Genomic DNA, 16,058 nt, shown 5'->3' with positions numbered 1-16,058 from the left:
AGATAACTCTTGAATAGAGGAATAGAGTATTAGAATTTAGAACGGAAAGGTATAGCGCATGAATGTTGGTTAGGAACAAATTTAATACTCTCGAATAGAGAACTAGAATTTAGAACAGAAAGATATATCATAGTTAAAATATACGGGCGTGCAAAAATTGAATCGAAAAAAATATTAAATTATTTGGTTATCGATTTGGTATTTATTTTTAGTATTGGGATATTGAATAAATCGTTATCCCAATAAGACGATTGTAACTCATAACTATATTATCCTTCATAAATATTAAATATTAATAATTTAATATAACTAGACATTATATCGGTACTCTACAGATCTACACACATCATAGTACTTCTACTTCACATAAGAAATTTCATATTATGCTATATCAGTACTTCTACATGATCTACACACATCATAGTACTTCTACTCTTACTGACCTAATTTCTGATTTTTGCAGGTGATTTGATTGTTTCATTGCCTCGTGCCTAATTGTTAGAGAAGTATAAAATCATATATTTATTTTATGAGGCATTTGCTTATTGGATAAATCGAAAATCGAACCGTTAATGACCAATCCTATAAAGAATATCTTTTGATTTGTTATTGATTTAGCGTATTTAAAATCAAAACCCTAATAAAACGAACCAAGTGACGAATGTACACCCTCGTTGAATGATATGAAAAATTAAAAAAAATCCAGAAACGCCCACCAAGATTATCAGATATATCATAATTGAATTATACATGCTCTAGATAAACTTTTTTTTAAAAAAAAATCAAAAAACGCCCACCGTGGGGCTCGAACCCACGACCACAAGGTTAAGAGCCTTGCGCTCTACCAACTGAGCTAGACGGGCTTGTGTTTAACTAATTTTACAATATATATTTCACCGAACACAAAATTACAGGTTATCCTCATCTTCATAGCTAATACATATTTTTCATTCTCCGATGTTGTGTCCATAGAGTTTAAAAATAAATAAATCATAGATTACAAATACTGTTCACTTAACTTGAGAATCCTTTTGGAAATCTTCCCACAAACATTTCTTGAAAATAGAGCACAAAATACAGATCTTCACTTGAACAGGATATCTTACATCTATTAGTACTTCCAATGGAACATAACGACAAGAGGGAGTTGCTTGGATGATAAGCATTCTCCACTTCTCGATTATAGTTATACTACAGAAAACTCAACTGCATCTTCTTATATATGCGCCGAGCTTAATCTACTAAATCTATACAGTTTAGAACAATTTTGTTACGAAATATTTACTCAATCACTAGTTTTTTGCCTATACTCTATCAACTGAGAGAGAACTGGCTGAACAATTTCTATGAAGAAGAAAAGAAATGTAATGCACCTACCTGAGAAGGACTAATAAACGTCGATGAATATTAGCTCGTCTAAAAGATCATCGAATATGAGTTCTTCGAGCTCCAATCCAACACACTCTGCATCAAATTGCAGGTTCATCCAATTGTCCCTTTTATCCAGATCACGGCTCGCAGCATCATCAAGTAATGATTGATCATTCTCCAGTTTGTAGCTGAGCCACCAGCTTACATCTTTCCATACCTCTTCAAGCAGATAGTATCCAACATGTAGCATTGGATGTATATAAGAACGAGACGTTAAGGCCTTTGGCCAGTATAACGATGATCTCTCGTAAAGTTGTAGTAAGACCTCATTGATCAAATCAAATAGAAGAAGTTGATCATAGTTCCCCCTTTCTTCAGCGTATCCTGAACATTCGGGTTGATGAAGAAAAGATCCTCCAAGTTCTTCAAATACTGAAAGGTTCATAAATTCATTTCCACTAAAGCCTGATAGGTTCAGTACATCTTTTACATAATTGAATTCAGCTTTGTTTTTTTCGTCCACCTGAATTTGCAATAGACTTGTCATCTGTTCATGGTCTAATATTTCTTCTTCATTGGAATCAAATGCATTTTCCGCTATACCTGAGGAAACATTCAGTTAGTTAGCCAAAAAATAACAACATTGCTGCAGAAATTTAGAAGTTTTGGTTTTCGTTCTAATATGCTTGCAGCAAATATGCACCACCAGAGGCGGACCCAAGATTTGAAGACGGCGGGATCACCATTATCTTAACATAAATGCCAACAAAATTTTCAATGACGACTAAAGGATAATACCATGTTGGGGTCATTGATAGCGTGAGCAGTGATGAAAACACAAGTATATAGGTCAAATATGATTTCTACGCTAATAATTTAACTTTTAACACAAAATGAAACAATTGAGAGAGATAGCTCAGTGGTTAAGGTTGTGTAAAATGTATGGAGAATGGGAGAAGAATATAAGATTGACTCAAAATAATACCTTCAATCGCGGAGAGATCTGCTGGAATGGTACTAGCTTCTTGAATTATCATATCAGGCAAAGTAGTCGAAATCGGTTTATCCAAAGTGGAGTTAGTAGATAAATTGTCATCCATATTGTATTCAACTGGAAAAGAGTTCTCCTCTGCCTTTAAGCCACCAATGTCATCGGAATTCTCGCTAACATCAAGAGAATTTTCTAGAATCTTTGAGTCTGAACATGAATCTTGTTGAGTTTTCTTTTCTGAACCTAAAGGAATATCCAGGGACTTTTGCTCATTGGACCTGGTAGCCCCTGAATATAAGTTGCTGCTAGATGCAGTCGAAGCAGCTGTATCGAGTGTTTCTGAATAGCTAGCTTCGGGAGTTTCCTCAATTCGGAAAGAAGAGTAATGCCTAAGATCAGGTAAGGAAAGAATCCTTTCCAGGGCTATAGTCCTACTTCTAGCTGGTGAAGGTGATCTAGATGCTCTCAAACTCGACCTTTCGGAGCTGTTCTGTTTTTCATCCCTACTAAAGCAGGTTTCAAGTAATCTACTGTAACTGTCCAACGAGTCATTGAGCGATGACGTTCTTTTAAAGGATTTCATCTGACTCTTGCTAAATGGAGAATGACAGCGAGAAGTGTTACCAGTACTTTCTGAAAATGATCCGTCACTTCCATCTGGTTTAACATTCTTCAATGACATATGACCGTGTGGAACCTTATGAAGGACAGCATCCATAGCAATCCGATGCTTCTCCTTACGGCTTTCCTTGAGAGCATGTGTTATTTTCTCCTTCAAATTCCTGAAACGTGCAAGGACAAGTTTACTATTGTGGCGCTTGTGTTTGAGTGCAGCTGGTGAACTCGGAGGGAGCTTATCAAATGATTCAAGTCTTGTCAGTACACCTTTTGTGACTTCCTCCTTGTTCCTCGCTACTAAATGTCTATTCAACTTTTCTGCAGATTCAAATCCAGCTGACCCCAACAGTTTACCTCTAATTTGTGACTTATCTTGGCTGCTCTTATCATTGCTTGACCTGGCAGCAATTTTTTCAAGTGACAAACGCGAAGGAAATGACACGGACTTGGTTAAGCCTTTGGATGCACGTGTACCTTGTAACTGACGTGCTAATGAAGAATTCGGGTCCTGTAATATTTTAAGGAACAACTCCTCTCTCATGTTTAGTAAATCAAGAGCATCCAAGAATAGCTTCGACTCTTCAACTGACACATTTTTAGTCTGCTCTCTAAGATAAAGTGACTGTGTACGACGAAAACTGAAGTTTGTACTTGGTTGTTTCCCATTCTTTTTAGTATCACATTGCTTTAAGTGATTCATATCAAGCATAGAAGCACACAACTCACATTTCTTGTTGTTGGTAACAGCATCCTTTCTCTTCTCCGGCAGGGGTGGATCTAACAAACTAGCAACGGACAAATTCTTATTCTGAGGCTGCTGCAATATCTCATCATTTAGACGAATTTTCGGAGAATGCTCTACATTGGCAGGGCCTAGATAACGAATAGGAGCAGTTTGTTCCAGCGGCATTGTTATAGGACAGGACAAAGTTCGGCGATGTTGGACCCTTTTACTAGATAGTAGCTCTTTTGTGATCAAAGTTTTTAAACGAGATTTTATTGAACTTTTTTGCTGCGTGGCTACTGTTTTGGCTTCTGCTTTCACTACAATCTGAAATAATGAATTTGTTAGCATATACAGTTATGTGCAAAACACATGTTGTCTCTTTGCACATGTATCAGAAGAAACAACGACAAAACAGAAGCGTAAGAAGAACAAGAGGCAAGCATGAAGCAGGTTACTTACAGGGAAATCTTCCGATTTGACATTTATTTTTTCTGGAGTGTTAGAAGAATCAGTTGCAGTTGCATTACTCCCACGATCTCCTGCCGCTGAAAAAAATGACACAGTATATCACACTTTCTTTTCTACTCACTTGTTTCAAGTGTCAAATCATGTTAGTAGCCAAGGACTAACTAAAAGGAGTGGCGTATAGCATGACTGGACATCCTTCATCGGAAAATTGTACCGAGTATGTAAGTCAAGATTTACTTCTTGTACATATATTTAAACCTTGAATACCCTTAGCAAAATTCCTGGTGCCAACTGAATAAAATGATAAGTTGAATATGGACAATTCTACTTCACAATAAATAGGTTTAAGCCTCTCCTATATAAAATGAAAATATGATCATTTTTATATCTATGACAACATACACAATATAATCCCACAAGTGAGATTTGGGAAGGATAGGATATACGCAGACCTTACCCCTATCTTTGTGGGATACAGAGTCTGTTTCCGATCATTTCTATATCTACCAACAACTAATGCTTTTCTTACCAACAATATGCTTTGCACCGCCCTGCTTGATGTACGGGAGGCGTTTCCTGACTTGATGCCACCGATGTTGTTGATTTAAATGATGAAGTATCCCAAACATGCATCCCGGAGGATTACATTCTCGTCGACTTCTCAAACCCTTCCCCATTGTGTTACAATATACTCTTTGTGAACAAGCTACAGATACTACCTAATTGATTTAGAGTTTTGCAGCATCCTACACCTGATACATGTGAATTATACCGGATTAGCTAAAACTGATGGATCAACAAGGTGCTAACAGAACACAATAAAAAATAAAAGGGAATGTAAGAATTCATGCGCGAGACCTTACCCCTACCTCGTGGAGTAGATAGGTTGTTTTCCGAAGGACCAAAGAAATCATTAAAGGAACATGTGAATACCTTCAAAGAAACACTTGTTATTACTTTCGCTATTGGTATTATTTGCAAGGTCTTATTCTTTACTTTTGCATGCTCTCATATGCTATATTTGAGCCAAGGGTCATTCAGAGACGCATTTCTACCTCCACGATATACGAATAATATGTGCATACACTCTGTCCTTTTCAGATCCCATTTATGAGATTTCACTCATTTGTTATTGTTGTGAGTATTACTTTACAATCTATATTACACTTTGTACAATTATCATGTCACCTATTTTTCCATACCAAACCAAATATTGGAAAAAGAATTTCCAAAGAATCTATTTTTTAATGGAAAAAATATTTTCCTTAAACGAAACCACCCATCAGGGGCGGATCCAGTATTTAATCTCTATACGTTCAACCATTAAACCCATTGTATTTTCAAGTTATTAGTTCATACATGACAATTTTATATATAAATCTATATTCCACATAGGAAGTTTTAGGTTTAGATTAACCCGATCCACCTCGTAAATCGTGCTGGACATCTAATTTGATCTAACAAGTAAACTTTGAAAATTTAATTTGTTTCTGGGTAATAAATTTTGAGATCCATCACAATAAAATATCTTCAGAAAAATTGGAAAAAATTAAATTAAATACTGAATATATGTCATCCTCGTACCTTCATAATATGCCTAGCAATAGCAGAAATGTCATAATCTGAAGAAACAAAAAATAGATAAAGCGATAGTAATTTTATCTGTTTTTGATGAGTGGAAAATAATGAACAATTTCTCTCTTAGTTTTGGCGCCATTTGTATGCCAACCGTTCTCCGTTTCTCCCTCTTTATGTACTAACCGCTTATACAAAATAATTTTTTTTTACTTTTTAAAATATGAATAGGTTTTTATATATTATTATTTTTCAAATTTAATTATAAGAATACAATTAATATATTATTATCATTAAATACTTCGAAAAATATAAATTTTTTTGTAAATCTTATATTTTTAGTTCATTCACTTTGTAATTAATAAGGGTAAGAATTTTATTATACCCTCATTTAATTATTTTGAAAAAGATACATTTTCTTAAAAATATTAATTTTTTCACTTTATAGTTAATAAGAGTAAAATATTAAATTCATTATGCTAATAAATTATTTTTTAGATATGTCAATTCAGAGATGGACAAATAATTAGATACAGATAAATTATTTCTTTAAAAAAAGAAATAAAGATATGAAATACATGCTTGAATTGGTTAAAAAATTGTCAAGAAAATAATAATCAGGTAAATAGAACCTTACAATAATCATAGTAAAGTGTTACAATTTTTATTAATCATCTAATTCCTCCCTTTAAATATAAAATTCAGTCTTTGATAATTAGATTATAGAGTAATATTTGAATGGCTTTTGAATTTTTTTAGCATTATAAAACTAAAAAGATCCCGCTGACAACTAACAAAACAAAACAACTATACTCAATTACGACTATTACATATTTACTAATTATTCGTAACTCCTAACTCCTTAAAGTTATATGCATATTTCATATAAATATCTCAATTATGACTATTATATATTAAATACTTAAATAATTCAAAAGAGTATATTTATTAAACACAAATATTGATGTGGCAAAAAATTATTTTTCACTTCACTAAGCGCATGAAAAATCTGAATATTATTATATTTTTATTTTTTCAAAAGAAACTTAATATTTTTTTCCACTCGTCAATTAAATAGTTTAATTTTTTAATTTAAAATTAATATTAATTGTTAAAACAAAAAAAAAAAAACCCCATCCACCTCTTTCAAGTCGTCGTCTTCACCAAAGAGAAGAAGACCTGCACACTCTTGTTTTTTTCTTTCTATTTTATCTCTTTTTAATATTTATTAAAAATAATAAAAATTGAATCAACTAAGTTAATTTGAGAACATCCAACCGAAAAAAATATTTTATAGAAGGGGTAAAATCGTTTCAACTTTCAATTTTTTTATTCTCATTTTTAATAATACTAGTTTCTAGACACGTGCTTTGCATGTGTATTCCACATCAATCAATATTATATTTTTCAAATAACATGAATAAGAGTTTAATCTATTTATACTCATAGAATGTAGTGATAAGAGGATATGAATTATGAAAAGACACCAAAAATTATAATACTTTGTAAAAATATGTAATCACTAAAATATAAATTCATGCTCATATCAAGTAAATATAATGTGAAGCAATAACATTACATTAAAATATACAAAAAAAAAACTAAGAAATACGAAAAAGTCAAAATGAACTTATATGATGTCAAAAAAACAACAACAAATTAGTTGTGTACATCGTAAATCAATTGAAAAAAAGAAAAGAAAGAAGCAATAGACATACCAAACAAAAGAAATAATTTTGACAATTTTGTTTCTTTCTTGAATTCCCAAAAATTGTGATACATTCTTTGCAAACACTTTATATGAATTTATATAAATATATCGCTACAATGCAATTAAATTGAAAACACAAAAGGTAGAACAATTTTTAAAAATATCAAAAACATTAAGTAGTATTTTTATAAGAGTAGACAAAAATTTGGCTATATTATTATAATGTGTTACTCTATAAAGTACTTTTTTAACTTTATTTTGGTAAGTTAATATTGAAGAATTTCAATAAGAGTAGATGAAAAGACTTTTCTACAATATTAATTATTCATTGCATTATAAAGTACCATTTATTTTCTTGTAAAAATGCAAATTAAAAAATATATATTTACGAATCATAAATCTTTTGCGCCATTAAATCAATAAAATTTTGATATAACCATATAGATATGCTCATAAAAAATTGATGTACATGTACCCTAATTCGAACTTTTTAACTTAATGATTTTTTTACTCACCCTTTAATGTAACTTAACTTTTTTTAACAAATTAGATATTTAGTCAAAAATTAGTTGAATGAAGTTAAAAAATCATTACATATTCATGTAATTCAGATGATAGTATTTAATATTTAAATAATTATATATTTTGTAATATTTTAATTCCCATTATATATATATATATATATATATATATATATATATATATATATATATATATACGATGGGAATGTGTTCTTAATTCATTGGTCAAGGAAAAAAATTATGGCCACTTAATGATACTGAGAAAAGGAATACGCATTAATGATCTTCAAATTTATTACCGTAACAGTTTTTTGTGGTAAGGAAAAATTATTTTGTTAACACTTTGGACTTTTGTATTAATTATTAAATTGATTTAGTTCACAAATGTTATATATTATTTATTTTTGATGATAATTAATTAATTATATATTTAATCATGTACTTTTTACATGTATGTCATATTAATTGTATCAGTATAAAGACTTAATAGATATTATACGCTGAATTGTATAGAATTAAAGTGGAAAAGTACAAGCTTATATATTGATATAAAAAAAAATCTCAAAAGCAATATTCGAATGACACCAATTATATAATTAGCAAACTAATCAAAAATAATAATAATTTTATTTATTTTAAGTTAATTAATAATTTGTCTGCACAATTTTTCCCTATAAAGAAAAGAGTTACATACTTGGGCCTAAAGCCCAAGTCCAAACAGCCAAAGAGTTCATAAAACAAGTAGTAAAACTCATCTCCTCGATTCCGGCTAACATGATTAGCTTAGGTTTCCTTTTCATCATCTCCTCGATTCCGGCCACCTGCAATGCTCCGGCCTGTGGTTGAACCACCATTTGCGCCTCCTCCTGCTCTGGATTGCATTATTGCTCTCAGCTTACAGTAGTAAGAATACTTTTCATCTCGCTCTTCTGAACCATCTTCCCCTTAGGAGGTCACAACATGATCAGTAATAAACAAAGTGAGGTGAGGAGTTAAGTGGTTAATTAACGGTAGTTAAGTCATTAGTGTTCAATTAGTTACCGTCAGTTACATATAGTTAGTTATAGTTAGTTATAAAGTAAAGAGTAGTTTGTATATGATGTCAAACTATATATATTTGCTTCATATCATTCGTTGTATTCAGTTTTCCATAGTAAAATACAGAAGCTTCCAATTCTCTCTTCCTCTGATTTCAATAGCGGCTTAGTTCACTGTGATAAAAAAATCTTGAAGTCTTTTGCAACATGAAGAAGAATCCGGTAAGCACGTTACGAATTTTGAAGAATTGCTTGCTGCAACAGCTTACTTCAATAGGATGATTAGACGGTATTGAATTGATGAATTGACAAATTCTGCAATTTCTGTTCTCCAGCGATTAACATAGGTTTTGCAACGTTGATTATTATTTTTTAACTTTTGGTATATTAAGTAGGTAAGTTTAGTGTATTGTTTGAATATCATTGAATTTATGACATTGGAGAATTAATCTAACCCTAGGCTTGAATTAACATCAAGATTTGAGCGAGTTCTTGGGTTAAGCCTGAAAGTTTTTTTCTTTTGGTGCGTAGACTTCAAAGCTTATGAAATTTGATGATATGACTTCTTGAGTTTCGATATATTGCTAGTTATGAATTTCAACTTTGAACTCTTCAGATTAAGGTGTCTGTGTGTCCATGATCTATTCGGGTCCTTATCTTCTGTCTCTGTTTTTATTATACTTCTTTTTTTTTTTGATGCCGTTCAAATATATAGTTTTTCTTTATATTATTACTAATAGTGTTGCAGTGTTCTCCAGTTGAAAATTCCTTCAGTTTCTTGTAAGTAACTACTGTATGTTGTTGCAATTTATGGATGCATTTATCAAATTAGATATCCCTTTGGTCATGAATGAATTTCTTAAAATTCTATTGATTAAACTTGACCTTAGCTTCATATGTATCTTTTTATCATTTTATGTTGAAGTTTTAACTTCTTTTTCTTTCTCCTTTCTCTTGCCTGCTGACAGAAGAGAGTGAAAAAACAGAAACAACATAAGAAAGCGTTGAAGTTTTATAAAACTTGTTTTGGGTTTAGAGAGCCGTTTAAGATCTTATGTGATGGAACATTGGTGTATACACTTGTTGTTAAAGACATACCACTTAAGACTGCATTGGAAAATAGTCTTGGCGCCAGAGTTGAACTCTTTACAACCAGGTTTATTTCAACAGCTCCATTTGTCTCTTTTCTGCTATGGTCTTTACATGATCTAACTTTGTTTGCACAAAAGCTAAATATGTTTCGATTTTAAACTGTTTGGTCACTTCCTGTCTCCTCTTTCCTTCAGATGCCTTCTTGCGGAGTTGGAGTTTGTTCTCTTATCCAAAACACTGGAAGCAGAGAGTCTTCCCTTATCCAAACAGGAAGCAGAGAGTCTTCCCATATCCAAAGCACTGGAAGCAGCTAAAAGTCTTTGTACTGTTGCACGATTAGCATTTATTCTCTTCTTCTTATTGCTTCTCTCCAGAGCAGGATGTATGTTGCTTCAGTTCTCACAACAGTCTTTTGAGTTATGCCACATCTTACTCTATTGAAGATGCGGCCATGAAACATGGAAACGTGCTGAAGATTGCATAACTGAAGTTATTGGGCAGAAAAATTCTCAAAACTTTGTTGTTGCTACTGAAGATGGTCATTTGCGTGGACGTCTTCGAAAGGTATTTGAACTTACTTTCCTCGATTATAATGTCCTATATGTATTGTAATGTCGTCATATCATGTGAACTGGAAAAAACCCATATTTTAGGATGTATTGTCAGAAAATCTTCAGGAACTACTTAGTGAAATAATCTGTTGCATCCATTTCAAAATGCGAAACTCGCAATCTCTGACTTCTGTCAGTAGTCAAAAGATTTTTAAAACGAGTGGGAAGTGGTAAAAACAAGAGATCTTTGTGCATCTACATTCTACAGACTACAGGACTATATTGTGATTCACCAGTTGACCTTAGCATGTGGGACTGAGATGATAAAACTGTAAAATATTTCTGTAAATTTTATGTACTCGTTGCGAAGGAGTGACCAGAATCCATTTTGTATCTGTAACTCTTATAGGTTGTTTGATTAACAATCAAAATTGCTTATTTTTTTCCTAAGTGCGTATTTTAGAGGTTTGAGGTGTTTTACCATACTTATAAGAAAATAAATTAAGTGCTTTTTAAGTAGCAATAGAAGCTGAAAACAGTTGCTTTTTCCCAAAAGCACTTCTGAAATCACGACCAAGCACAAATTGCTGTTCTAATATTGACAGAAGTGCTTTTCTATTTGATTAACTAAAGCACAAACTGCTACTCTCCAAAATTACTTTTCCGAAAAGCACTTCTCATAATAAGGATATTTCAAAAGCTTGGGCAAACAGGTATGACTTCAAAATGAACCTGAAAGACCTCCAACATTTAGGAGAACAATTAATTATGTAAATGCCAACTGGCTTTTATCCTGTTTTTTTCTAACCTTTGTTTCCCCTTTCCTGAACTGGGTAGATACCTCGTGTGCCCCTAATATCTGCTGTGGGGGAGAAATTATTTCTAGGAGAACCTTCACGATCTCAATATCAGTTTGCCGAATCTTCTGAAGCAGAACGTCTTCGTATGGCTTACCAGGAGTACATAATGAAAAACAGGAGACTGTCCGATGACAAACAAGGGAATTCTTCCGTTGCATCAGAGGAAAAGATACATGATGTTTCACAGGCTCAGATTATCAAGAAAAATGTTAAGAGGAATGGAAGTGATGTCAAGGATAAAGTTTGCTTCAAGAGAAAGAAAGCTAAGGTTAGGGTTCATAATATATTCTTATTTTCCCTTGCACAACTTAAAATTAAGCTTGTTGCTTCTCTCATTCTATTTAAATAGCGTTGTTTAGGAACCAATTCTCTACTTTCAGGTGAAATATTACACGTTAATTTTCAATGCCTTTGGTACAAGTTCTTTCTTTTGATAAGTAAACACACATTTTATCAAAGCAGCATACATTAAGTTAGTGACTGGTAAATGTAGAAAGATATGGGATACAAAACTCATCCCTGACAATTCCTTGGAAGTGCAGCTTTTGCTGGTTTGTGACATGAACTTTTCAGAAACCATAATGATGTTAATAAATGAGATTTTCTGGAACTTCTGTGTGTGTCATTTCATGAGCGATTGCTAGGATACAAGAGTTACTCTGAAAGTTGCTTGATTCATAAAGAATGATTTTTCTTTATCTAGATTGATAAATATCTTGTTATTTTAGCTGGCGTACGAATTGTGATCCTTAAGCTCTGAACCAAAGCTTTTTTCTTTCTCTACGCTAGATGGCTGGACATATATTCGAAATAAGAGGTTATTTTTTTTTTTGTGCAAGTGTGATATTATTTCTTATAAGTATTACTTCTGCATTTAACGGTTGCTGTGTGCATAGCCGTCTCTTAACTTTGAGTTGAAAAAGATTGAGTGACGCAAATGAATGTATTATGTTGTAAGTGAATTGTTTTGCCTGTTGTTCCTCTAAATTGATCAAGTCGTACCATATTTACTTATATATAATATGTTTCATGGATGTTATTGCCATCATGCATGTTTAGCTGAACGCGTTCCTGAATGACTATGGTTTATGCCTTCCCTTCTACAGGGTCCAAATCCACTTTCAGTACTCAAGAAGAAAAAGAAGCCTGTGGTTACAAATGATAAGAAGTTAAATAATGGTGAGGGAAGTGTGAAAAGGAAGAGGAGAAGGAAGACGTCACAGAAAGAAGATGAAACTCAAGATGGTGATTTGCGTGGAAGTCTTCGAGTGGTATTTGAACTTACTTTCCTTGATTATAATGTCCTATATGTATTGTAATATCTGTCATATCACTTACTAAAACTTGTGCACTGTAAAATCCCATATTTTAAGATGCCTTGTCAGAAAAAAATCTCCGGCAACTACTTAGTGTAATAGGGTTGCATCCATTTCAAAATGCGGAACTCACAATCTCTGACTTTTGTCAGTAGTCAAAATATTTTTAAATATCTAAGTGGGAAGTGGTAAAAACAAGAGATCTTTGTGGGAAGTGGTAAAAACAAGAGATCTTTGTGCATCTACAGGAACTATATTGTGGTTCACCAGTTGGCCTTAGCATGTGGGACTAAGATGATAAAACTGTAAAACATTTCTGTAAATTTTAGTACTCACAAGGGAGTGACCAGAATCTATTTTGTATCTGTAAATCTTATATCTTGTTTGTAAGATTAACAGTCAAAATTGCCTTTTTTTTTTTTCCTTAGTGCATATTTTAGAGGTTTGAGGTGTTTTACCGTACTATTAGGAAAAAAATTTAAGTGCTTTGAAGTAGCAGTAGAAGCTGAAAACAGTAGCTTTTTCCCAAAAGTTGGAACCAAGACCAAAGCACAAATTGCGGTTCTAATATTGACAGAAGTGCTTTTCAATTTGATTAACTAAAGCACAAACTGCTATTCTCCAAAATTACTTTTCCGAAAAGCACTGATTTCCGAAAAGCACTTCTCATGATAAGGATATTTCAAAAGCTTGGGCAAACAGGTATTACTTTAAAATGAACCTGAAAGACCTCCAACATTTAGGAGAACAATTTATTATGTATATGCCAACTGGCTTTTATCCTGTTTTTTCTGACCTTCGTTTCTCCTTTCCTGAACTGGATAGATACCTTGTGTGCCCCTAATCTCTGCTCTGGAGGAGGAATCATTTGTCGAAGACCCTTCACCATCTCAAAGTCAGTTTGCCAAATCTTCTGAAGAAGAACGTCTTCCTATAACTGACCTGGAGGATCAGATTACTAATATAAATGTGGAGCGCAAGGATAAAGTTCGCAAGAGAAAGAAAGCTAAGGTCAGGGTTCAGAATATATTCTTATTTTCCCTTGCACAACTTAAAATTTAACTTGTTGCTTCTCTCATTCTATTAGCTTGTGTGCAAATTGTGATCGGTAAGCTCTGAACAAAAGGTTTTTTCTTTCTCTACGCTAGATGGCTGGACATATATTCGAAATAAGTGGTTATGTTTTTTTATGTAAGTGTGATATTATTTCTTTTAAGTATACTTCTGCATTTAACGGTTGCTGTGTGCATAGCCGTCTATTTACTTTGAGTTGAAAAAGATTGAGTGACGCAAATGAATGTATTATGTTGTAAGTGAATTGTTTTGCCTGTTGTTCCTCTAAATTGATCAAGTCGTACCACATTTACTTATATATAATATGTTTCATGGATGTTATTGCCATCATGCATGTTTAGCTGAACGCGTTCCTGAATGACTCTATGGTTTATGCCTTCCCTTCTACAGGGTCCAAATCCACTCTCAGTACTCAAGAAGAAAAAGAAGCCCGTGGTTACAAATGATAAAAAGTTAAATAATGACGAGGGAAGTGTGAAAAAGAAGAGGAAAAGGAAGACGTCACACAAAGAAGATGTTGTTGTTGAAGGCATCCACCAGTAAATCTTAGTGAAATGCTGATGCTGATGCTGTATCGTAATGAGATAATCTTCTCTAGAGAGCACCATATAACTGAAGACACATGAATTATCGTAATTATTTTTCTCTTACAACTTCCAAGAATTGATGACAATGGTTGATTTTAAATGCATCAAGAGTTTCTTTATTCTCAAACTAAATACATTGCTTGTGTTGGTCTACACTGGTATATTTATTCCGCAACTCTGCCCACCAAAGCTTAGGCAACAATTAGAAAAGCACCTAATTGGGAGTGTTTTCTCTTGAACTAAATCCATTTCTTATCTTGGTCTACGTATGATAATTACGACAGTACAATAAAAAATAATTATTAGCGGCAATTAATTCTCAATTGCCGCTAAATATGTATTTTTAGCAGCAATTGTCACTTTGTATATGTCCCTAAAGCCTTTAGCGATATTGGTTCTAATGACATTTAACTAATGCCAGTAAAGACTTTAACACTCTTTATTAATGTCAATATTTAATGCCGCTAAAAATCATTTTTGTTGCAGTGCGAGTTTGTTCCCACCATCACATGCACCAGACACCTCTGCCCACCAAATCTTAGGCAAATGAGAGTATATAACCTTGTGTTGTTGCCACTCAGTGATGAAAGTTGGAATTACATTACTGTTTACCTTTTTGTACTTCTAAAGCAAAAATCAACTAGGAAAGTTTTTTAATCTCATTCTCAAAACTCAAATACGAAATGTCTAGTTAAAGGTGAAAGGCCCTTTTGATTCTATCTCATCTTGTTTTCATGTTTGCTAGTTGTTACAAATAAGTTAACCGGCCATTATTACAAATATAACTTAATTCGATATTATATGTTGTTGTTGGTACGCACAATTTAAACTTATATGACATTCTCTTTCATGTTATATAAACACGAGAAATTAGGCACTAAACAATCATTTCGATGAAAGCACAATTGTTGACATAGATTTAATTTTTTTTTAAAAATTGTATAAGAAAAAATTGTGGTCACAAACTTGTTCAATAAAATAATGCAGTTGTGATTAAGATTAAGACGTGACCTATTAATCATCATTCATTATTAGAGCAACTTTCATAGATAACAAACACAAAAATTATATTTGTGTATTATACTTATAATTTGCATAATTATTCTATATCAAATATAAATATGTATATTTCGCTATACATATATAAAAGAAAATAGTTGTATATAATATGTTTCTGATTCGGCATACATGTACAAAAGATCAATTGAATAATCTGTGTTTGTATAAAGCGAGAAAGAGAGAAAGGGAAAGGAACTGGGCATATGTATATACAATTTTTTCTCGCTTCATACAAATATAAACACAATTTATACATTACTATTTGTATAAGCGAGAGGCGAGGGAGAGACTCGCAAGTGATAATTTATCCTACCATTTATATGGGATAACTTATCTCATATAAATGGTGGAATAAGTTATCCCAGGATAACTAACCTCAGGATAGTTTATCCTGAAATAACTAGTTCGCAACCAAACGGCCCCTTAAAGGTATTGGTTGGTTAGATTAGCGCGTTTCTTAATAAATAACTTTTACTTGTGAGTTTTGTGACACAATAGTC

At 32.6% G+C, this 16,058-nt stretch overlaps 3 protein-coding genes and 1 non-coding gene across 9 annotated transcripts; 2 read left to right on the top strand and 2 right to left on the bottom strand.

Moving 5' to 3' along the window:
* Positions 1-790: 790 nt before the first annotated feature.
* On the bottom strand, positions 791-863 carry TRNAK-CUU (transfer RNA lysine (anticodon CUU)). Its single transcript has one exon. It is a non-coding gene; the product is annotated as a tRNA-Lys (tRNA).
* A 377-nt stretch (positions 864-1,240) lies between these two features.
* Positions 1,241-5,838, bottom strand: TRM16/32C (TONNEAU1 recruiting motif 16/32c). 3 transcript variants are annotated; one of them, XM_069290143.1, is made up of 6 exons: positions 5,760-5,823; positions 5,045-5,108; positions 4,705-4,927; positions 4,167-4,252; positions 2,357-4,031; positions 1,241-1,974 (listed from the first exon to the last, which is right to left on the bottom strand). In XM_069290143.1, exons 3-6 carry the CDS (start codon positions 4,850-4,852, stop codon positions 1,388-1,390), a joined length of 2,496 nt encoding a protein of 831 aa, XP_069146244.1. In that variant the 5' UTR covers positions 4,853-4,927; positions 5,045-5,108; positions 5,760-5,823; the 3' UTR covers positions 1,241-1,387. The 3 variants fall into 3 exon arrangements, with proteins under 3 accessions (XP_069146244.1, XP_069146243.1, XP_019071424.1); XM_069290142.1 differs by having other exon boundaries at positions 5,039-5,108; positions 5,760-5,822; XM_019215879.3 differs by lacking the exon at positions 5,045-5,108 and having other exon boundaries at positions 5,760-5,838.
* Positions 5,839-8,684: 2,846 nt separating this feature from the next.
* Positions 8,685-14,631, top strand: LOC101261561 (uncharacterized). Of its 4 annotated transcripts, none has more exons than XM_010313983.4 (7): positions 8,688-8,885; positions 9,988-10,175; positions 10,306-10,675; positions 11,500-11,790; positions 12,629-12,793; positions 13,664-13,849; positions 14,303-14,631. In XM_010313983.4, exons 4-7 carry the CDS (start codon positions 11,608-11,610, stop codon positions 14,453-14,455), a joined length of 687 nt encoding a protein of 228 aa, XP_010312285.1. In that variant the 5' UTR covers positions 8,688-8,885; positions 9,988-10,175; positions 10,306-10,675; positions 11,500-11,607; the 3' UTR covers positions 14,456-14,631. The 4 variants fall into 4 exon arrangements, with proteins under 4 accessions (XP_004249533.1, XP_010312285.1, XP_025883501.1 ...); XM_026027716.2 differs by having other exon boundaries at positions 8,744-8,885; positions 9,991-10,175; XM_069290538.1 differs by having other exon boundaries at positions 8,749-8,966.
* Positions 9,227-10,981, top strand: LOC101254855 (uncharacterized). Its single transcript, XM_004249766.1, has 5 exons — positions 9,227-9,241; positions 9,988-10,175; positions 10,306-10,493; positions 10,587-10,675; positions 10,931-10,981. Exons 1-5 carry the CDS (start codon positions 9,227-9,229, stop codon positions 10,979-10,981), a joined length of 531 nt encoding a protein of 176 aa, XP_004249814.1.
* Positions 14,632-16,058: the final 1,427 nt, after the last annotated feature.

Source organism: Solanum lycopersicum, chromosome 10 (genome assembly GCF_036512215.1).
Source record: "Solanum lycopersicum chromosome 10, SLM_r2.1".
NCBI classification, from domain to species: domain Eukaryota; kingdom Viridiplantae; phylum Streptophyta; class Magnoliopsida; order Solanales; family Solanaceae; genus Solanum; species Solanum lycopersicum.
The sequence above is the reverse complement of the archived record's forward strand: the minus strand, read 5'-3'. Positions and strand labels throughout refer to the sequence as shown.